General features: G+C 37.1%; 1 protein-coding gene across 1 annotated transcript; it reads left to right on the plus strand.

Annotated features, from left to right (window-relative positions):
* The first annotated feature begins 916 nt into the window (after positions 1-916).
* LOC139469693 (F-box and WD repeat domain containing protein 10B-like) lies at positions 917-22,972 on the plus strand. Its single transcript, XM_071251937.1, has 9 exons — positions 917-1,493; positions 5,416-5,870; positions 14,418-14,653; positions 15,364-15,567; positions 16,572-16,693; positions 17,158-17,306; positions 19,280-19,422; positions 19,889-20,047; positions 20,915-22,972. The coding sequence occupies exons 1-9, from the start codon at positions 917-919 to the stop codon at positions 22,620-22,622; spliced, it is 3,753 nt and encodes a 1,250-aa protein (XP_071108038.1). The 3' UTR covers positions 22,623-22,972.
* The last annotated feature ends 487 nt before the right edge of the window (positions 22,973-23,459 follow it).

Consider the following 23,459-nt stretch of genomic DNA (forward strand, 5'->3'; position numbering starts at 1 on the left):
TTGTGGTTAACTAATAACGTCTATTTTCATTTTTAAATTACCACAAGGTAATAATTTGTCGAATACTGAGTTATAACCGGATAAGTACGGGGGTCGTCGCATCAAGGGCGATAACTCCTCCATTCATACGTGCAAAGATCCAAAGGCCGAATCTCAATACGATTAAGCAAACAAATGGTTGTCACCTTGGGGACGGCGACGCTCAAATGCAAGCGGCCTACTAAGAAAGCCATATTGAACAGATAATGCCCCGACTCGAATGTGTATGGTTGGTCGGTTGTGTTGTAGTGGAAATGATACAGTGGCAATGAGGATTCAGAGGGAATGTTTGGAGAATGTTACAGATCCACCTTCAGTTGGCTAACGGGATACCATTAAACAATTAGGATACTGGTAAGAAAAGTTACTGTGTGAACTTTGTATTGATGTCATTGTCTACTCTAGCATGCAGTTGCATACATTTTTGGATTTGACATAGACACATGCTTGTAGCAATTTATATTCATAGAACTCTAGCTTTAAAATGCTTGTAGATCTGAGTTATTTAACTTCATGTTTTGTTGAATGTTTAATTTTTATTTCATGAATTTTGATGGTAATGCTTATTAAATTCAATCATTATATGCTAATGCAATTATAATTATGAAGAAAACTGATATATTATTTCTTATCTATGTTGTTTCTTTCTCTTATACATTCTCTTAAAAATATTTTAGTTTCTTTTCATTAAACCTATTTTCTGAAAAACTGTTATTTATGCTGGCATGAAGTTTGTATTCCAAAAAGTTCCTCTTATGCCATTTTGTGATACAAACTTGGATATTTTCACAAGATAATAACTGATGTGTAGTATGAATTATTTATTAATTAATAATGTTAATAATGGATATTCCATTTATTCAATTTCAGTCGAAAGATGTTGGACGTGTACAACTATACTGGATCTTCCCTATCCAGTACAATGAAGCACCCACAGTCCAATCGGGAAACCTATGAGTTTAACCTGGGAAAGGCTCCAGAACTGAGATGTGTTTTTTCACAAAAGGCAACTGTGTGTGGAAAATGTGAAACATGCGAGTTAAATGACCGACTCAAATATGTTAAGGAATGGTTCCCCCGCTTTGGAGACCATTCCCAAAAACGCTTCATGTTGGGATTGATGAGACGCATACACAGTATTAACCTACTACAACAATTAGTGACTCTTCTTCAACCGTTACTAAACAAGGACTATACCTATGCTCGGATGAGAACATGCCCAAGTTTACGGACAGATACAATGACACTTAGTTCCGATCGGAGTTTATCATCCGGTGCTGTTGAGTACTACATTACCTCGACATGGGACTGGTTTGCAAAATCAAATTATTGGTCAAAATCAAATTTTGCTCTGGCATTATTGCGTTTGTGTGATGTTCATCTTCTACATATTCTTGGGACGCAAGCAAGAACATTACTCATCTCCGAGGAGAACGCATGTGGGGGCCATGAAGGTAATATTCCATCCATTGTTGAAACTGATTCATCCTTGTTTCAAATATTGCTAGGTAGGCAGATATTTAAGATAATTTATACATTTATATTTGAAGAAAGTGCATAGTCTAACTCAATAATAGGGGCTTATTTTGAGAATTTACATTTATATTTATATATATATTTATATTTAAGATTTACAAGACAATTATTGAGTGATACAGCTGAATACTCTAAACAAATCATGTTTTAAGTTATAAATTAAAACCTCATGTTTGTGGTTCATAAATTGTTTCTGTCCAGAGAAGCAGTATATTAATTCCCCTTAAACCATTGCTTCTTTGTCTTTGACCGTGGTCTAAATAGCTTTATTGTTAGTTATATACCACTTGGCAATGACGGAATTTCTTTTTTTCCCTATCATTTATGTTGATGATAGAACATTTTCATGAAAAATGTCGCCAGCGGGATTCGAACCCGCAAAGTCCACTGGGAAGGTTAACGAATGTAGTCTTCTGCCTCAGCAACATGGGGAAAATTGTGTGAAATTAACAACTAAATATTTAGTTACATCAGACTAATTGTTTATCCATTTATGAACTGCAAAATATGTTTTATGCAATTTTTATAACAGTATGTTACTTGATGCATGTTAGTATTTGTGCAGTACTTGTGATTTGGTAGCTTTTTGTTCAAGGAAACGAACAGATAGAAACGAAATTACTGTTATCTTGATCATGGCTATGTTTGCTCATAATAGGCCCATAACATAGGCAAATAATATTTAGGTGATTGATAAAAGCGCTTGAGTTGGTCCAAAATAAATGGTTTACTTGCCCCGGGATATAAATTTCATAACCCAAATCAGCATTTAAAGTTCGAGGTGCATGTGTGAAATGCTTGGGGGACACATATTTCATGTGCTTCATGCAGGGCTGACTCACACAGTGCTCTAACAGTTGAGTTCCTGAATATCTTTCAAAATACCTTTAACAAAACCTGTTTTTTTTTTAGCATTTTAGGTGCTATAAATGTTGGACATGGTTTAAGTATGTTAGACCACTCGGACACCAGTGTCTAATCGTTGAAATGGTTGATTAAACAACTCGGCCCTGCACACCTTGTGGTCTAATTAACCATTTCAACGATTAGACACTGGGGCAGAGTGGTCTAACCTATACTTCTACTATTGTATATTCAATTCAGTTGTCTTTTTCCATTTTAAACTATACACATTTGATTCCCATAAGCATGGTTATCTTAAAGTTCAATAAACAAAACAAAACTGAAGTATTGAATATAAAGCAGGCAGGGTATATGGAAATATGGATTAATTATGAACATACAAACATATATACAATGTCAGATGTCAACTTTGAGATAAGAAACTTTTTGAGTTTGATGATGGTAAATTCATCAGGGTGTTACTGTATATGGTATAGTAATTGCCAGTAGATGATGAAAATAAATGATATTTTTCAGTTGCTGGGAATAAAATAACTGTTTCTTGTTTTTCAAGGGACATCAGTGTAGTTGTTGATGTGTTCACTCACATTAAGGGGGAGGAAGACCACCCAGTGTCTAACCAATTCTCAGAGTTCACTGACCATTGCCCTGATTTGGCTCAATACTGCTAAAAATGACATAAAACCCACTCACTTGCTTACTCTTTTGTTGCTTTTGTTTAAGATAGTGGTATGAGGTCCTCTTGCTGATTCAAAACTCTACTACACGCAAATTGGTTGATTTGTTCCGATATAATGAATTATTGGGTGCAAGTTTGTCAGTGGAACTGTTCTGACAGTTTTACAGCCTTACATCTTTTATAGGTTTTGTGTTTGCAAGTTATATACATGTTTGCCTAGTTACTGACATTAACATGCTGCTGGGAAAGAAATTGGGTGTTTTCTTTACGTCTGTAATATATCAAAGAAGCTTTCAGCAATCAATCTGTCATCTCATCACATTTTGTGATATTGTTTTGTTTGCTTTGACATAGGTACAAGATGTGATCTTTTCTCCATCAAGCACTAAAGAATACTCCAGCATGTTATTTTGATTGTCAATTGGCAATTTGGCAAAGAGTTAAAATTCACTTACGTTTTATGTCTTGTGCCATCACAAGCTGAAGATTAGGACAAAATCTTAAACAAGACATGTCTTGGACAGTGTTACAAATTGTTTTTTTGCAACATAAGATAAAGTGAATCAGTGACTTTTCTGAAGATAAATGTCATTACAACATTTTTGTCATTTTAGCAAATTATGATTGGACAGTCTTTCTGTACCATTCCCATAATTGAAAAATATCTTGTGGACATTTTGGATGACAATCAGTAAATGTCATCGAAAATGAACAAAACTGAAACCCTGAGTTAATCAATACAGTTGTAAGAAATCTGTAACTAATTCTCTCCATAGCACTGGCTACATTAACTTCAACAACTGATTTGTATATGTGGTCACTCTGTTGAATGGCTTAAGTGAAATTGGTGTATTAATGTACATGATGAATGTCATGGATATGTTCGTTCTTTTGCTTTTGCAATCACAAGTGATGTGTCAAATCCATTGACTTGTAGTAAATCAGTAATGGTCATTAATGAGGGTCTATGGTATAAAAGAACATTTGAAACATGTTGAAAGTATGTATTTTCAGAGGCGTATCCAGTATTTTGAGAAAAGGGATGCACATAATGCCCAAATCACAGTTAATATGTTAGGAATCTTAAAGAAAGGTGGTGCTCCTCTGGATCTGCCAGTGATTGTGTATCAGTGTCTAAATTATGATAGTAACTAAAAGCAAATGGATGATGTACAGTAAACTACGGTAATAACGAACACGCTTATAACAAACTATGGTTATAACGAACGAAAATTACTAGTCCTTTTGAGTTTGTTATAACCGTAGTTGGTATTAAAGGGATGAGTCCAAATCTTAAGAGCTGGTTGTGTGTTACAATGTGGATTTTGAAACAATATGTATGACAGAAATTAAGATATGAATAAAAAAGACTATGTATATAAGTATGACCAAGTGAATACGTAAAATAATAACAGCAAGCAATGACTGCATTCTATGCTATGTGTTAAATGTTTGAGTTGACTCGATTAAGGGATATTGAAAGTTGGAGAGTAGTATAAGTAGGAGATCAATTGTATTTTTTAAATATTCAGTGTTCACTTGGGGTTGTTCATTAATCATATGTAGAAATTGGCAATAACAATCTCAACTATTCAGGGCCAGATTCATAAGTGAAACTCAGGTACTGTACTTACAACAGTCATAGCTCTTGCTTTGTGATGGAGGACCAAGGCTTTTGTAAGCATCCAAGAATAAGTTTGACCACTTCATGCTGCTCTATGTTTAACATATCACATTGTTATGTACTAATTATGCTTGTACCTGTAGAATGTGTTTAGTATTATGTAAAAGTTACCATCATGTGGGCTAGTGGTCTGTTGTATCATTCAGACTGTAGTACTGTATATCAAGTGACCTTTAATTGGGAGTAGTCAGAACCATAACATATTTCCAAAAGCATGATCAGGTCCTTCTTGAAGACAGCAATGTTGTATTTTCAAGAACACTGATGATATTACTGATGCAGCAAACAAGAAATCATATCATGGATATTGTTCCTGTTACTTTAGTCAGTTTGGTTGGCTTATCTAGACTATTAGAGTAATGCAAATACACAATCTTATTTATATTACCTTCATGGTGAAATACTTTTGGAAACTTGCTGTATATAACATATACCTGAAAGGGAATAATATCATAAAACATTATATCCTTACAGCTTAGGTTCACGTAGTGGTTAAGCAGGCCACAGTCAAAGTTTGAGGTAACCAGAATTTTGAGGTAGAGGAGTTCCTCGCTTGGACTTCAGTGAGATAACCATGTTCAGTCGGATACAGCTCGTTATTTTTGTGTTTCAGACTTGACTCACACTGAGGCACCATCGGTTGCTGCTTCAGACTATTCCTTTGATTCGGACGACCATCGGGAGCTTCTTTTCCTTCAACAGACCAATTCACACTATGGTCGAATACGCTCAGATCCTTTCACTGGAGAATGTATTGATGAGTATGATCAGGACATTATCAATGATGACAGTGGAGATGAAAGTCTCTCTGGATCAACTGACCTCTCCATTGACCCAGCTTGCATGGTGGTGTCTACTTCATCTAAAGCTTACTCTGGGGTGTCTCGGTATCGCGACTTCATCCGGATGTTGCCTGTACATCTGTCTAAGTATATTCTGAGCCTTTTAGACAGACCGACACAACAGAACGCGCTCTGTGTGAGCCAGAACTGGAGGGTTCTGATCCAGGAAGTTCACAAGGAGTTCTATGTCAATCAACAGCTCTGGGAGGAGGTCATGTTGATGCAGGTAAATAAAAGGAAAATCACTGGTAACAACTGAAAACTGGCAAAAATTTAAAGATTGATCACTCGTCCAAAACGCAATTGATTTATTTGTTCCAAATACTTTTGAGACTACTAGCCCAAACCTGGATCTTAGCATAATTTTCAGTCGAATGTAGTGTTAGGGACCAGTTCAAAGGTTGGATGTCAGATAAAACAGTTTTGAGACATACCCCCTACCTCCTTAAAAATTAATTCTGAAAATGTTGAACTCCTGAGTAGAGTGACCTCTTTTGGTACATATTCTCATGTGTTACCCTGCTTTTTCAGGACGATAATCCATTAAAGTTTATCTACTGGGTGTTGAAAATCATCTGAAGGGTTTTTACAGATCAAATCTGCCATTCTGTATTACACACTGCACTAGAAGGACTCAGCACTAGTGCTGGCAATTACAAAACCCTAACTCCTTGATAGACCAGATGTATTTAATGACTCCTAACAGCATGTGAATATAAATGGGATAGGTGAAAAGGGATCAGAGAGTTTAGTTACTATATTAATGATTGAGTCATCAGGTAAGTTGATTTTATCGGATGAAAAACTTGCGGGGCCATTGCTTCACAAACCCCTAAACTTAATGAATTATGATTTTTATGCAACATCAAACTTTTGAACTGGTCCCTTATTATGTGAATTATTATTAGCTGCGATTACTACCGTATTCGACGTAATAAGCGCCCAGGGCGCTCTCAAAATTAGAAACAGGGGGCTCTTATTAGAATGTTATTTTGGTGGAAAAAACAGAATTTAAAGATAAATTTCGTGGTTTATGCTGACAGCCTGAAATGTTTACGACGACAGATATATTTTTCCAGAATTAAATGCCCATAATTAAGGGTGTGTAAAACACACGAGTGCGTATTATACGCCAATGAATAAGTCTTGTGTACATTGATCACTTGGAAGGGGTGCTGATTGGGATTGTTCAATAGCCAATATCTTAGCAAATGTCGCTGTGGGCGCTTATTAGAGCGGGGCGCTTATTACGTCAAATACGGTATATTACACTGAACAAATTTTATTAGACTCTGGCTTTGGACAAGTGGATAGAGTTGCAGACTGAGATTGTAAATGACAACAGAAAATTTACACATTAAGCACTATTTCTCAGTATCCTTTATGTATATGACAATGAAAAGAAATACAAAATTTGTGAAAAGGAACTTTATGTACTACGAATCTTTGCAGCAGTAACAGGCCTTGAAACGTTGTCCATTGATATCAAGCATGTTATAATTATGAGCAGTTTTATTGTCCCCCATAACTTTTGTATTATTGACTAACTGAATTGAAAAATAATCTGTCCCAGATGTCATGGCTGTTGCATTTGAACTGAAAGCAACCAAGACATCGATAATATCGATAACTGGTATGTTAATTGGAACAAGTTCCACTCACAGCTATCAGTGTGTATATTTTCATGGGTCAATTCAGACATTAGTCCACAAATTCAAGACAGGTCGAAAGTTATTAGGACTAGTGACTAGTTTTCTGCCAAAATGTACCAATGTACAATGATCAGTGTTAGATTTAAGAAGGCTCCCAGGATCGTTGAGGTTTTATGTTGCAGTGTTAAATAATCAATGGACCTGTTAGATCTTGAAGTTTAATCATGAAGGACCGCTCAACTTTCATTCTAACAGTGGTGAATGGTCAGTGTTAGATTTAGAAAGCTCCATTGGGGTGTCTACCCAACAACTTTCACTAATATTCCTATGTATCATTGTACAGTGTATACTAGAGATACTAAAGATATGGTTATGATTTGTTTTGAGTTATTTTATATGTTTTTTAATCACTAACAAAAGTATTGTCACAACCACGTGACATATAAGAATATTCAGTCAAGGGATGAATTATTACCATTTCAACCATGGTCATTTTTAAAAATCAAGAAATTGTTTTAATGCTGGTATTTAATCCCAGATTGAGTTTCTACTTCCTTGTCCCCAAGAATTCAATATCATTATGAAGATAAGTATGTAATGAATATATTCCTTAAATCAATGGTAATGAATGGTTCATACTCATCAAATATTTCTTCATTTTAAGATGTATTTAATAGAAATATTTAAAACATATCAGTAAACAGTCTTGATGATTTATATCAACAATATATACAATGTTTAGTTGTAGTGTATTTCAAACACATAAATAGAATAAAAAGGGTTTCTATCAACACCAAAATTTTCCACATTCAAAATGGGTTGAATAGCCTGGCAGTTTTTCTAAGCAGAGCAAGTGTTATGTCCTGTGACATAGCAGTGTCGTGAATGTGGCCAGAAGCTGTTTAGTTCAAACAAGCAGGTGTAGCCATGCCATCAACAACTGCCTTTATATCTTGAGGGGAATCACCTGATTTAACTACATAACTGTAATATGTGTAGCCCCAAATAATCTTCAATCTGGTAAGATATCAGAAATATTTATTGTTTAGCAAAAGACCCTCCAGGAGGTAGGTTATTATGCTATTTCAATCTGTATTTACTGTTAGTTACAATATTCCGTTAAAGCATTAGCATCATATTATGGTAATAATTGACTATTCAAATTACTGCTGACCCTGTAAGCCTCTGCGTCATACCTGAATGGCTGTTGTTGTTTAGGGGTACAAAAATCTCATGGTGCTAGCTTACAAAGCCATTTTGTGTGCAGAGGTATTATTTGTGTCCCAGGGAAAAGAGCAGCTGAAGGGCTTTATAATGTCTTTACAGTAGGCTTGTCATGGCGTCCCATAAATCAGAACTGAATTGACAAGTATTGCTTTCTCAGCAGCACAAATAATTCACTGGTGTTCTTAGAACTTTACTAATAATTTTGGTAACAAAAGACCACTATGCTTGTAATAATTCTGATGAAATGGTTTTTGATAAATTGAATAAAATAAACCTAATAAGCTCTCTTTATGAAGGTACTATTGTATTAAGATCCTATATGTGGTTTTGTTTGTTTTATTCATGGATTTCTTATGAGCTAAACAGTAATTGCAACTGATCATGCTGATATGAATCTATTTTGCTCCAAATATATAGCCTTGGTTCAAGTTGGTTGTATTGTCCACTATCCATTGAAAGTTCAGTTTGATTCATAGCAGTCTTTCATACTGTTGTCAATCGACATTTGATAAGAGCATTGAGATTGCAATAGAAACTTTTTATCCCTTTTTCAATGGCAATAAGGATATTATTTTCTAATCTTGAAATAAATTACTTTTGAATATGTGGTGGAAAGGCTCCAGAGGATTTCTTATGTGATTAATATTTTTTCGATGATGCATACTTTGTTAGAAATCATTAGTGTCTTGTTTAAGAAACTTATTGTAAGTCACATCAGGTAGTACTAATGGAGTAATCCATATCAGATAGTCAGCATCCATGGCTAATTGATGCCGGGATTACCTGAAGTGAATGTTATCAGGCTCAACTAATCCCTAAGCACTGGTTTCTTAGGAACAACAGCAGCCCTGAAATAAACAGCAAATCCTGTTTGGATTATGAGGGAAATTATGCAGGCTCGTTATATTGATCAAGGTAGAACTCACCCACACAGAAAATGTCAAGTGGATTTAATATCCCTCACCACCTCTTGTGTGGCTACTGACTAAGGCTATTTATTCCATATGTTCATGGGAAGAATTTAAATCATAGGATTACATGGATTGTGAATAATTGTGGCTTTGTGCAGGCTTATACAGGTTACCCAGCAGGCAGTTACAATGTGCACAATCTGGGCTGAGGATTAGCTGGATCATTTTGGCATAATCAGCATTTTGATCAAGATTCTTAAAGTATATATATGACACTGGACTAGTTTAGTGGCTCTCAGCTGTCACAGTGTTTTATGTTGACTCTGTGAGTAAAACGCTGGATTGCTCATTCACTTTAAATTGTATCTAATTCTGTTATAAGAGGGTTTCAAGAAAAATTGAAACTTTGTGCTTTGTTGTCAGATTGGGTAAACACTATCTTTATATCAGGAAAAAAATAAAAGTCATATGGGACATTAAACCTGAATCACTCTCTCATGCATTAATGATTGTTCTAACATAATACTATAGGCAGTGATAAAAACCCATGCCGCTCATATTGACAATATTAGGATGTGCTAAAATGCAGGAAAGTGCTCACAATGACATCCATATCTGTTTATTTTAATGCATTCCTCACATCTGTCCAACAAAATTTATTTATATATTTGTAGGACTTAGATCCATGGTAGGACTCTGATCTGTTGCGCATACCCAGATCTATGGCAGATTATCATATAGTATTAATAATTTTCAATTGTTATAGCGTTATTCATCGTATAGATTCATATAAGGGCAAACTTTTGATGATTAATGTTGTGATTTCTCTTGATTATTTGAATCATTTCCCCTTTGGAACAGCATCATCTGTGCAGGGATTGCATATCAGTACTTTTCTTTTAAACATTTCCGAAAGTTTCATTGTAGAAATAATTTTATAAGACCTTCCGCACCATCCTCTCATTTGACGGAGTTGATAAAATCCTGAATATTTGCACACTTCCCCACTTCAGACTAAGAGCCTTTACACAAGGAACTTCTTGTATTTTGAAAAATCATTTGAAAAGGATTTGGCATTAGGGTCTTTTGATACTGGTTTCTTCCTCTGCGGGCATGAATCTGCCATAAGAAAACCTTCATTTTCTATGATGTTCAGCACCCTCATTTTCGACTGATCGCTGTATCTTTCTGTAATAGACGTTAAACTTACATGACATCATCACAGGCTAGGAGTCGTGACGTCGTCTCAAGCATGACATATAACAATTGAACTGATTGTCCATTCATGAATAAGACACCATTGCAAACATGACGTCACCTAACAATGAGAGTCTGTCCCACTATAAATCTGAGTCCGACATATTTAAACTGTGAACTGTTCATGGTGTTTGTGTCTGTTATTTTCATGATTCTCATGACCTTCAAACCAGAGTTTCTGAAACACCAAAGTCATTTCAATGACTTTACCCATGTACATTCTTGATGTAACTGTACCCAGAAGTAACATGTGAATGTGTTGGCGTGTAGGGGTGTGTACCGATAAGGCCGCCATTGCAGGTGTCACGTTCCTCCTGATAGCACACTCCACGCAGGTGCAGTCTTCCACTCACTGAACACAACCTGCAGGCTGTTTGTCATGCAAGCACTTGCCAGGACAGGGACACATTTGGTTCTTAATTACATCAATAATGGAATAATGTTTCATCTCTGTCAAACTGTTTCTCAAATAACAGATAAGTAGGCAGGGGTATTGGTTTGGGCGTGGCAGGGCTGTGGCAGTATTTACTGGGGGTAAAATAGAGGCTGATCTGACACATATCTCATGTTTTTGTGATGATCATAACTACTTGTATTGCCATAGAAAATGCATGGCTATTACTGTTGACCATCATATCAGATGTGTTTGTTTAAAAGTACATAATATCTAATATATATATGCATATATATATGCAGATATATATATATATTGGGCCAGTATATATATATATATACTGGTTATTGCACTGTCCTTTGAAAACTTTTTCGTTATATCATAACTCATATTATATACTTTAGTCACATTCTGACTGAAATATTGCTGATGTGAGTTTTCAATCAATCAATCAATCAATCAATCACAACCAACCAATCGTAACCAACTATCCTTAGCCAACCTATTTGTATTGTTTTATATTAATGAATCATTAATAACCAACCAGTTTGTCAATCAATCAATCAATCAACCGTAATAGATCAATCAATCAATAATGGCATACTTTTGTCTCATATATTGTGTGTGTTGCAGGGTCCTGAAGGATTTGGGTTGTATTTTATTGACCCCTAAACTGTCTATTCTACATAGCACCAATGAGAAGGACGTCATGGGTTCCTCCCTAATTTGTAACACTGCATGTGTAATTACAGCCCAATTTCTTTCAGTAAAGTAGACACAGCTGACAATGGTCCACACATTCAGTAATTACTTAAACCTACTGAAAGACAAGTTGAAGCTTGTAGACTCAAATGTTTGAGCTGTCACAGGCTTTAATAGATGTTTGAATGAATAGGCATCCTTTAAAGAAGCACTCACCACATTTAGTAGAATACTGTGACTTACAAAACTAATGAATAACATTCGACTCTGATTCAACTCTTTGAAAATACTTCAAATCTTAAATTTATGTCTAATCAAGGATACATTAATGGGCTTTGAATAAAGTTTCTTAAAATAAAAACGTCAGGATTGGTGATATATACATGTAAGCTATGATGAAAAAAGTGATGAACATGCCAGTTTTACCATGTTAACAGTGTCACCAGTACATTAATAAAACAATAAACCATTCTTCAGAATGTGTTGTTCAGATAAGTTGTTCCCAAGTTTTGTATGTCAAGTGTTCTCATGGAAAGATCACTAACTGTTTTCCCACCATTGATTTTGCAATGCTGGTACAGAAAGTCAATTCCTTACGTAATCAAATAGTCATTATATTGATCTGCTTTATACAACACTACAGTATCAGGTATCTTCAACTCCCAAAGTAATAGCAGCTACAGAAGATGAGTGTGGCAGCAAGCCGGTGGACTGAAGTCTGTTGACTGGCCTTATCCAGTATTGACCTGACTTCAACCCATATTGAGCTAAATGACATTGTCAAATGTATAATGGATTATTGCAGTCCTTCCACAGCCTAGATTTAAACGAGATCCCTGCTCACACTGGCCTGATACCTGACATCACAGGACTATCAGGGTGTATCACACTGTATTGTCGGACTAATTCCTCCTTGCATGGGCTGCTTGACAGGCTCTGTACATGATACTGTTTCTATGCAGTGGTCTCCCATAGAATTCAGATGCAATCAAAAGATTGTCAATATTCATACAAGCTGACACACTAGGTGATAAAATGTGAATTACGGTGTTGGTGTTTGTGGTGTAGGATGACTAAGCTTGGTGTTGCTATTGACGCTGCTAGTGTCTTATCTGTCGTGTGCTATCACTAAACTGAAATATAATGATAAACCCGTCAGTTCAGTTACTTATCATAGAATGTACATGTACATATATACAATAACAAACGATTTGCAATGATTATTAAAAGTTTTTAATGAGTTTTAATTTGAAATTGGCACTAGTCTTATAGTCCTTGCCAAACTGCCCAATAGTTAAGGTATCATGAAGACTTATAGAAATTTGCCCTTTTAAAGGGCTTTGCTATAATTATGTTATCATTATGAGGGCTAGTGGACTAAACCTTTTTGTTCTATCGCTGTGCAGTATTTTTGTCTTTTAAATAACACCTATACAGTTTGTAAGTTTAGAAAGGAAGATGAAACATAAATTACAGTCTTGTGTTTTGACAACATATATGAACTATCAAATTGAGTATGTCAGTTTGAGAATATTACATGCCACTAGGGCTGCAACGAATACACTATGAGGCGAATACGATTCGTATTATGAATATAGGGTAACGAATACAAATATTAATTCACATATACAATAACAAGTCAGCAGTTAATGTACTGGTAATATTTGTCATATTCTGTGAAACATTAACAACATAAATTATTTGACATGGTTTGTTAATTATTAATATATTATACACTTATACTGCACTTATCCAGGTACTAGTATCTGCTCAAATGCTACAGACCAGTGACCAAATTCCTGTCAAATTAAATATGATAGTGTTTTCATTGAAGAAATCTATGCATATCATATCTTCTAATGGATGTTTTTAGGTACAGGGTATGTGAATGCACATGATTGCATATTCATAAATATTCAATTCTAGCGGCCATGAATAACGAATTCAGTTCCTGAATTGAAACAGTTCGATTCACCGTAACCGTGAATCGTTACGGCCCTACTTGCCACACAGTAGTGGTCATTGGAGTAAGGTTAGAGACTAGTGAAAAGGACTTGATGCTTTCCCCCCAACTCAAATTAGGTTATATAAACCACTAGTCTGAAAAGAACTGCAGATAAGTTGACTTGATGTTGTGGTATTGTAGTGAGTGAGTGAGTTGGGTTTAAGGCCACTTTTAACAGTATTCCAGTTATATCGCGGCGTGTCAGCTTAATGTGGGAGGAAAGCCCCAAGTGATGCAGGTCTCAGACGTTTACCACTTCGGTGAAACCCACGAGTACGGGTATGGTGCTGAAAACCTAGAAACATAATCGGGGCGAACCGGGATTCGAACCCACGATCATAGGTTTCTGGCGTGCCCAAGGGACGCAACTCTGCACAGCGAATCGCGGCGCCTTAGACGACTGGGCCACCCGTGCCCCTGTGGTATTGTAACCCAGTGCAGCACATTTAGGAAAAAGAAGAAATCATGTACATGTAATATGTAAACAATACTGAGTTGTAGCTTATTTAGACAGTAAGTAGATATTTGATCAAATATGGCTTGGCTAGTGTGTGGTTATAGCTATCTTTGCCATCAGGCCGCTGGTTCAGCCCTGAGGTATTTCTGAGTGTCCTCCTGTTTTCAGGGAGCAGCAGCACAAGGCGTGAACTCAGTCTATGCCAATGATGTGGATGTGATAGTTCCCCGCATTGACACCGACACCAACGATGTCATCCTCACTGATGGTCCTGTCATCAAGACGATGTTCAAGAGTGAGATCAACTTCAACACCGCGTACAGCGGCCTGGCCACCATGAAGGTCATCATGGAGGAGAGGAATGTCTACTGTGGAGCCTACAACGTTATGGTGATCTGCGACCAGTAGGTTACTCATTATCAGGGTATAGTTTTGCAAGGGTCAAAACATATTTCTGTAACATGGGATGATATATATCTCTTGGTACTCCTATTGTATAGTTATTGTTGAAGGAAGTAAGGTTAGGGTGAACTTTGAACATGTCCTCCACATCAGATCTAATCTGAGTTGTTTCAGGGCTTTTGGTTGACAGCTACAGCATTAGCATGTTTAATCACCCCATTAGCCACATAACTGGTGTTGTCCTGGACAAGGTGCTTGTCACTTACGGTTATGTGTATATAGTCAGCTCTGCTTTTAAAGAACTAGGAGACCAATACGTAGGGCTGTAGTTATATAGACTGTCACGATACGATGCATGTCTGTCATACTTGGTGTGGAATGTCCTGATTGGACATGTTATTGTTAAGTATGTTAAGTAGATTGTTATGTTAAGTAGCAGTATTTAGTCATTAAGGGGAATAAATAGATGCCCCGAAGAAACATGTTAAGTTAAATATGACAATGGATTGAGATCTTTTGTAAATGCTCAAAATGAGTATTTTACATTTCATTTTTATATAACTTTTTATGTCACCCTAATATATACTATTTTGTTTTGACACAGCTTTTCTGCTATCATGGCATGAATTATCATGATGTGTCTTGTTTCCCCTCTACCTGAGATCTATAGGACATGAACCTTGTGTAATGATGCCATCGTTTGTTCCTTCAGGGAGGACATCCACCGAGTGATGCACACTGATGGAGGACAGACAATAGCCCTGGGGTCCAAGGACCGCAAGGTTCGCTTCATTGACTGTGAGTCTGGGAAAGAGAAGGGGCCAGTGATCACAGGTCATGCTGGATCCGTCCGTTGTACCTACCTCTGTGAGAAGAAGGGCATCGTGCTGAGTGGAAGCTACGACACCAGTGTCAGGTAGGTAGTAGAGATGTAGTGAGTTGTGCCTTGTGGAACTGTGGAGTCTTACCACAACAATGTTTTCAGATCTTTACACTTTAGTATAGTTTTATAGTCATATAATGTCAGTTCAGTTAGCTATATGACGGCAGTCTATAAATAATCGAGTCTGGCCCAGACGATCCAGTAATTGATATTATGAGCATCAATCCACTCAATTGGGATACGATGAGAAGCATCTACCAAGTCAGCGAGTCTGACCACCCAATCCCGTTTGTTGTCTCTTCCGATAAGCATAGACGCCTTTTGCAGCAAGTAAAATAGGGTTGCTGAAGACCTATTCTAACCCCATATCTTCACGGGTTCACGATAAATAGGTTTCTGAATCAATCCAATAAGCTATTCTTAGATTGATCCATAATTGGTTATTTTTATTAAAAACATGAAAATTGTTTTGTTGAACCATTTTATGCAGGACAGACTTGAATTCAGTTTGACTTTGACTTGAGCATAATTCTCATTGATCAAAATCTAAGTATTGGGCATTTTCAAGAGTTCACTGTTGAAAAATTATGGAGAGTTAGATAAATTCAGAAATGGGTATTTACCAGAAAGTACAATATATAAATCTCATATAGCAGGTTTTTGTTGAAGGGCTTAATCATTACGTGTCTCTTTGCCATTGCTCTGTATTTATGACGGATTGCAGTCACATTCATTATGCGCTGCCATTATCAATAATTTATTTCAGTATGATATATTGATTGATACCCAATAACCTCACTCCTGCCAAAATGATCAATTAACTTAATATGTGCTAGTTTCTTGTGCACACCATCTCTTTTCAGAACTGAGTACTTTAAAAATTATGTTTTACATAATTTCCATGAACAATATTACTTTTCCAATATTACAATAGCTTTCCTAAAATACTTGTAGCCAAGATGGATGTATTTTTAAATAAGATGAAAACCGTTCTTTTAATTAGTGTTTTGTTTTGCTGAAGTAGCTTTTGTTTTCAGGTGCTGGTCTATTGAAACTGGGCAGTGTCTAAAGATATTCCGAGGTCACCGAGACACTGTTGTGACAATTATTGTACATGGAGAGACTCTAGCAACGGGGTCCAAAGATTCCTCCTGCAAGGGTCAGTATTAGGATGAGTAATAAAATGACCAAAATCATTTTTGAATCTGAAATAACAGATTCAAAACAATTCCTAACATAATTAATTTGCACATCATCTCATACAATATTTGGGGGATTACAATGAAAGAAATCTTGGGCCACCCTGTCAGCCATACCTCTTAATCCACTTTCATTCAATTTCAGTTTTGAAAATGATCGAATCAATGAATTATCACACTGGTATTAAATATAATTACTTAATAGACTTAAAAACTGAAACTCTAAAGCTCAGGTTAAGGATTATTTTCAAAATATCTCAAAATAATAAATCCCAATATTTGCTATACCAACTTAAAGGTTTATAAATCAACAAGTTATTTTCTTACCAGTTCACACTTAAATGTCTTACCTTATATCATGTATTTTTCGGAGAACATAATAGTATTTTTATGTAATATGAATTTAAAAATCTGTTGTTTTCAGTATGGAACCTTCAGACAGGAAAATGTTTGCGAACCTTCCGCCACCGCCACCCTGTTCTAGCTGTAGCGCTGTCGAAGGATCGGTGTATCTCAGGGTGCGAGTCGGGCAGAGTTAAAGTGTGGAATGTCGAGTCAGGGGAACTCATTAAGGTGAGAAGCTATACCAGCTTGAGTATTAAGCTGCAGTGTATTATTGTAGTAGAAGTAGAAGCATCGTGCTGATGTTGGTCCAGTGTATAGTTTCTTGTTTGTTTGTTGTTTAACGCCTACCCAGCAATATTCCAGCTATATGAAGTCAGTCTGTAAATAGTCAAGTCTGGGCTAGACAATCCAGTGATTGAAATCGTGATAGTCAATCTACGCAATTGGTTGTTTGACCTGCATTAACTAAGTCAGCCAGCCTGACCACCTGATCTTTTTAGTTGCCTCTGTTGACAAGCATGGATAGTTGAAGGCCACTTCTAAACCAGATGTTCATGGTGTGTATGTTTCCTAATTCAGATGTGGGCAAATGTGTTTCATTACAATATGTGCCCATAACTTGTGTGTCTACAAGCCTGAATGTGTCTCTTGATATAATTTTCTGTAGATCTTTAGCATTAATATATTGACCATTATTAACAAAGCTTACTTGACCAAATGACATTTTACTAGACTTGGGGTACAGACTTGTGGCTACGTTGTTCATACAATGTTTGGCCCTTACTATATGAAGGTTCATACTCCAGTGAGCTCACACAAATTGAAAGTCAATTCTAATAATATTTTGTATCACATTTTTTAGCTCGAAGGATGTACGCCTAGATCTATACACAATTTAATTTAGCATGTGTGACTTCATGTTTACACTGACAGCTAAACAACAACCAGCTGTATTTCAAAATAAAATAGTTCCTCAAAAAGAGAGGTGACATGAGCGTATGTATGCTCAACATGCTTTACAGGAAAATGTTGTTGTTTGTTTACAACAAATGTATTCACATAATATCATCATTGGGTGAGAAATGTCTGTTAAGAACTACCTCAGTAAGTCTGTCATAATGACAGCGCATTTACATCACGTATAAATCCTGTGAAGATTCCGGGATAGAATAGGTCTTCAGCAACCCATGCTTGCCGTAAAAGATGACTATACTTGTCGTAAAAGGCGACTAACGGGATCGGGAGGTCAGGCTCGCTGACTTGGTTAATGCATGTCATAGATCCCAATTGCGAGGATCAATGCTCATGATATTAATCACTGGATTGTCTGGTCCAGACTCGATAATTTGCAGACCGCTGTCATATAGCTGGAATATTGCTGAGTGTGGCGTTAAACAACAAACCAAACCAAATAACATCAAGTACAAGACGTCAAAATGGCCAACAAGATGAACATGACAGGAGAGATTTCCGAAGTTGTTAATGAACCTGTGGCGGTTACATATGTTAGTCATCATTGGTCAATTGGCCAGTAATTGAAAGGTGATTATAAAGATGTGTCAAATAGATACTAAGGTATCTGTCATTGTCAGTCTACACACCGATCGAGTCGATACTACAATCGTAAACTTAAGATGTGTATTTCTACGTTTTGTTCACCAAGATGGGTCGTAGCAAGGACATTCATAAACAATCATGCAGTCAAACTCTGAGTATTCTAAAACACTGAGTTCAAGATTAAAGGGTCTAAATGATCAGAAACAACTCTTCTGTATATGTATTCGTGCTTGGGAATTTGCAGCAGTTCCCCCAGGAATGTGTAAGTTATCTGTCAGTGTTTACGTCAATTGAAGAATACAGTCTTGTGAAAAACGTCAAAATGTGTCGTTCATACCACTTATGAATGTCAATTTTGGGGTCATATGACCAACCTTTCGTCCAATGGAAAAGACGGATACACAATGTATCAAGTATTCTTCACATGAAAAAATTATTCATGAATAAACTCGCTGTCTCTCAATTTCGTGAAACTTATAAGCACAGGTAGGGTGCCGAGCATCAAGGAAAATAACTGGATGAGATCTGGAACTTAAGCTCACTATGATCCAGCAGATCCTAGCAGCAGGTGGCCAAAATTATCTTGGGAGTTCAAACTCAACCCAAGAAAATATGTACTGAAGTGTACTTTTTTTTATCCCCAGAGATTATCAGGCCACCAGGGCCCAGTGACGGCCATCAAGTTTGACCGCTGGCATATTATCACAGGCAGTAAGGATGGCTATGCCTTGGCATGGAGTGCCTTGGGAAAACACTCTCGCTGTGTACAAGCTCTCAGGCATCCCAAGTGAGTTAAGCAGTACATGTCTGGTCTGGCCATTAAATGTGTGAGCAGCACTTTACTCTTCAAATGCTCGCATGTGGCTGGCTGCAATAGAACAAGGGAGATAACTCTTCTAGGACTGTCCTCAGACCTCTGGCTTGTTAGGTCCAGTTCAGATTGCAACTGATCAGCAATGCATACTATCACATATCTATATCTGTAGTCTTGTGATTGTTGGTTTCAGTTTGTGTTGAATTAATATCAAGAATCATGTTTAGAATAATGTTATATAAGAAAAATGTTTTTGTGTAAAATTCCAACATGGCATGATGATGATGACAATAATGATTTGACTTTTCCTAAAATGAATGTGCTTCTACCTTAAGACTAAATGTATGGAGACTTAATAACAAATGTCATGGACAAATAATTTGGAAGTATTCCTATGTGTTACACACAGAAGTAACAATGTTGATTGCCATGTTTCCAGAGAGGTGCTCTGTCTGGAGTTCATGTACCTCCGTGTCATCACGGGATCAGCTGATGGCCGCCTCAGGATCTGGAATATCAGGACTGGTCAGTGTTGTCGCATCATGAGAGGCAACAGTCGCAGTGACCCAATCCACTCCATCATAGCTATGGGAGATAGGTAAGGCTGCAGCCTGTTCCTGTTAAAGACGTCTGATTAGGAACAACAGAATACCTAAAACAAATTTTCAAATGAAAATTATAAATATATGTTCTGTTCATTTATTAAAATGCACACTTTATCAAGTCTTATTTTATTTCAATGCAGCTTTTTGTTTCCATACATTTTAGTCATCTATCCTAGAATTTTACCATATTTGTAGTTTTGATTATTCATGATATCATTATGAATTAAAGTTAGAAATCTTCAGTGAAAAAATTTTACTGTTTCTCCTGATTGATTTATAGGTGTATTTTTTTCTTGCTTCAGTGCTGTTTATAATATTGAATAAAACTGGTAACTCCTAAAACATCTGTAATCTGTGGTTCTTAGTACAACATTTTGATATCAACATATGTTACCCACCAGAGTAAAGGGTACCTGATGGATACTTGGCTACAATTGTGCTGTGACATCATAAAGAAAGACCTTTGACATTCACTTACTTCCATAAAAAATCAACACATGTGCGGACTGTAAAAATTATCTTATATTTCTCTCGCTAGTTTGTAATGTAATTAAAACATATTTTCAAACCATTTCAGCATACATTTCAACTAGTCCGACATTATATCTAAAAACTGAAATTATTACATGAACAGTCATAAGCAGAAAAATATATTGTATTTTTATGGTCCTACGATACTGTACTTTTAAAATAAAATAGGAAGTCAAAATGTGATTTTTCACCCATAAGGTCCCTCATCTCATGGTTAGTCACATATGTCCTCAATGGTTGCTTTCCTATATATGCCTTCATTTGATGCTTATGATATCCAGGCAATGTCACATCCCCTTACTTTAGCATGAACAATTTGTTGCTTTTAGGATCACCCTGAACACTCACAACAACCTGCTTGTACTGAACTTTGAGAAGGTTGACTGGGACTACAGCCTGGAAACAGACAAGGTGCCCTCCTTGGTGCAGTACAGTTCCTACTCCGACTCCCCGGTCAGACAGCAGCCTTACTCCTACATCCGGGCCCAGAGGATGAAGGTGGCAGGAGCGGCCAACAAGAAGATCATCAACCATGATGGCAAGCTGGATGAGCCACTGAGGTACACGCCCCAGATGCAGACCTCATTTCGTGCTCCTCAGATACCTCACAGCGCTAAGACACTCAGTACTCACTCTCTGTCTGAGGCCAGGATGATCCAGTTCAGTAGGGGAACATCTGGTCTGGAGAGTCATGAGTGGGCACCGTTAGGTCCAGGTTTTGCCACTGAATCGCGTATCACCTTTCAAACTGACCATGGTCAGACCATGTCGCCTCCCAACAGCCCCTTTAAGAAACCGCCTCTGTCACCTCAAGCTCAGTCGTCAGCTCAGTCTCGGACCCGGCCAGGAACATCCAAGTCGGGCAAGGGACAGCCAACTGTGACTATTTTAGAGCAGAAGCCAGACCATATGGATGAAGATGATGTGCCGACGGAACCTCCTGTTATACATCGCAGAGTCTCATGGGCATTTGATAAACCTCTCAATAACAAATCAAAAGATTTTAGTTTGTCTGAAATGAAGTCTTTGCTTCGATCTCAAATTAGAATGAGAGCTGAAAGTGTAGTTCCTCCAGACTTTATATATTTGACTGTAAATACAATTCAGAACTCCATGAAACCAAGTGAAACAAACAGTAACACTCGGAATAATATGAGAGATATTGAAGTTGTTCCCTACACCCAAAAGCAACGCCCATCGTCCTCCCCTGGAAAGATCGATCCCAGGACTAAAGTACCTATTGAAGAACTTGGTCTGGAACAGTTCATTCCTGTAGGACAAGGGGAAACAATATCTGACTACTCGGATCTTAGATCTGTGCGTTCACTCCGAACCAAGGAACAACCAAAGCCTCCACCAATACCACCGAAAGAGTCCATCGCAACTCATTGTGTATCCACTCCCATCAACCCATCTCGACACATGAGCATCCATCCTAAGAGGATCAAGTCAACACTGCCCCGAGGTAGGGTCATCCGACCAATATCTGCTGCAGTAATGCAGAGGACATCTGCTCATCAACCTCGCAGAGAACCCAAGTCCCAGCGTCCAGTGACAGCCCCAAATTTGACCCGCCCCATCACCTCAACGTCCATCCCTCCCAGCATTGCAACAGCACTGCCAGGAGCACCAGTCCACCGCCCTAAGTCACGTGGGCTGTCGTCCTCACAACACACAGCCAATGTAGTCCCAATGCTCATGTATTCCAAAGAGGTGAAGGACACTATAGAGATGTTCAAGCAAAGACAGAAGGACCGGGAACAGCTAATCCCTCGATCAGCAAGTGAGCCTAGTCTGGGAAAGGTCAGTCCATTTAATGATCCTTTGAGAAGTCATGTCAGATTTGAGCTCCGCACACACAAACAAGAAAAAGAGTACATCAACGACATTGAGACCATGCATCGTGATCAGAGACAGCGGGAAGAGGATACACGGGAGAAAAAGAAGAGAGCAGCATGGTTGGCTAGGGTCAAGGGCAAAGAGGTCAAGGACATTCCAATGACTGTTAGTGTGCCAAAATTAGACCTAAGCCAGTAGACACTTTATTTAATTGAAACTGTTTCACAAAAAGCATGACTTAGAGACAACCTGCCAGTTTAGAAAGCAACAAAAACTTTAATAATTCCAATTCTACAGAGAACTCTTATAAATGATTTCCAAGCTGATGATTTGTGTGTTGGACAGGTTTGTGTTTATTACCTGGTCCATTCCACCATCCCATTATTTCGCACTTAAGGAATCAAATTAGATTCTTCCATGTCTCTTGTCCGTTTCAATAATAACAAAACCTCCAATAGTACATCAATATTATGAACTCTTTTAATTTGTATTTTTACGAAAGAAACATATTTATTTCATTAAATCCTTTGTATTTCATTATAACTTAAGAAAGCGTGATAAGAAATTTGTTTTGCAATTTTACTTTCAAATTCCATTTTTCCTATTGTTTTAGGTTTTTAATTGCTAATAATTAAGAACATCTTTAAATATTCTTCACAACAAATCTTAAGGTTATTTTTGTTATAGTATAAAAACGTGAGAAAAATTGCTTTAAAATAGTTTTCCTGTGTAAATTATGCCAGTGATTGGATAGAAACTATTGTATCGAGTGTTGTATTGAAAGTGCCATTGTGATGCCTTTGAGAAGGGTTAGGGTTAAGTGATGATGTGTTAACTAACATATGAGTGTGATACATGTCTGTTGTACTTCATGCTATCTCAACAAACTCTCTGATGTATAGGAGTGACACGCGATCTTACTTGTGTTTAAAAAGCTTACAAGTCACAGATACTCTCTAACATTTTGTCAGACATAACAAAAAAGGTATAGTAACTGTTGAAATGAGACTATTAACAGACCTGTTCATGTTTAGG

The sequence above is a fragment of the Haliotis cracherodii genome, unplaced genomic scaffold (genome assembly GCF_022045235.1).
Source record: "Haliotis cracherodii isolate W230 unplaced genomic scaffold, xgHalCrac1.p SCAF_2, whole genome shotgun sequence".
In the NCBI taxonomy this organism is placed as follows: domain Eukaryota; kingdom Metazoa; phylum Mollusca; class Gastropoda; order Lepetellida; family Haliotidae; genus Haliotis; species Haliotis cracherodii.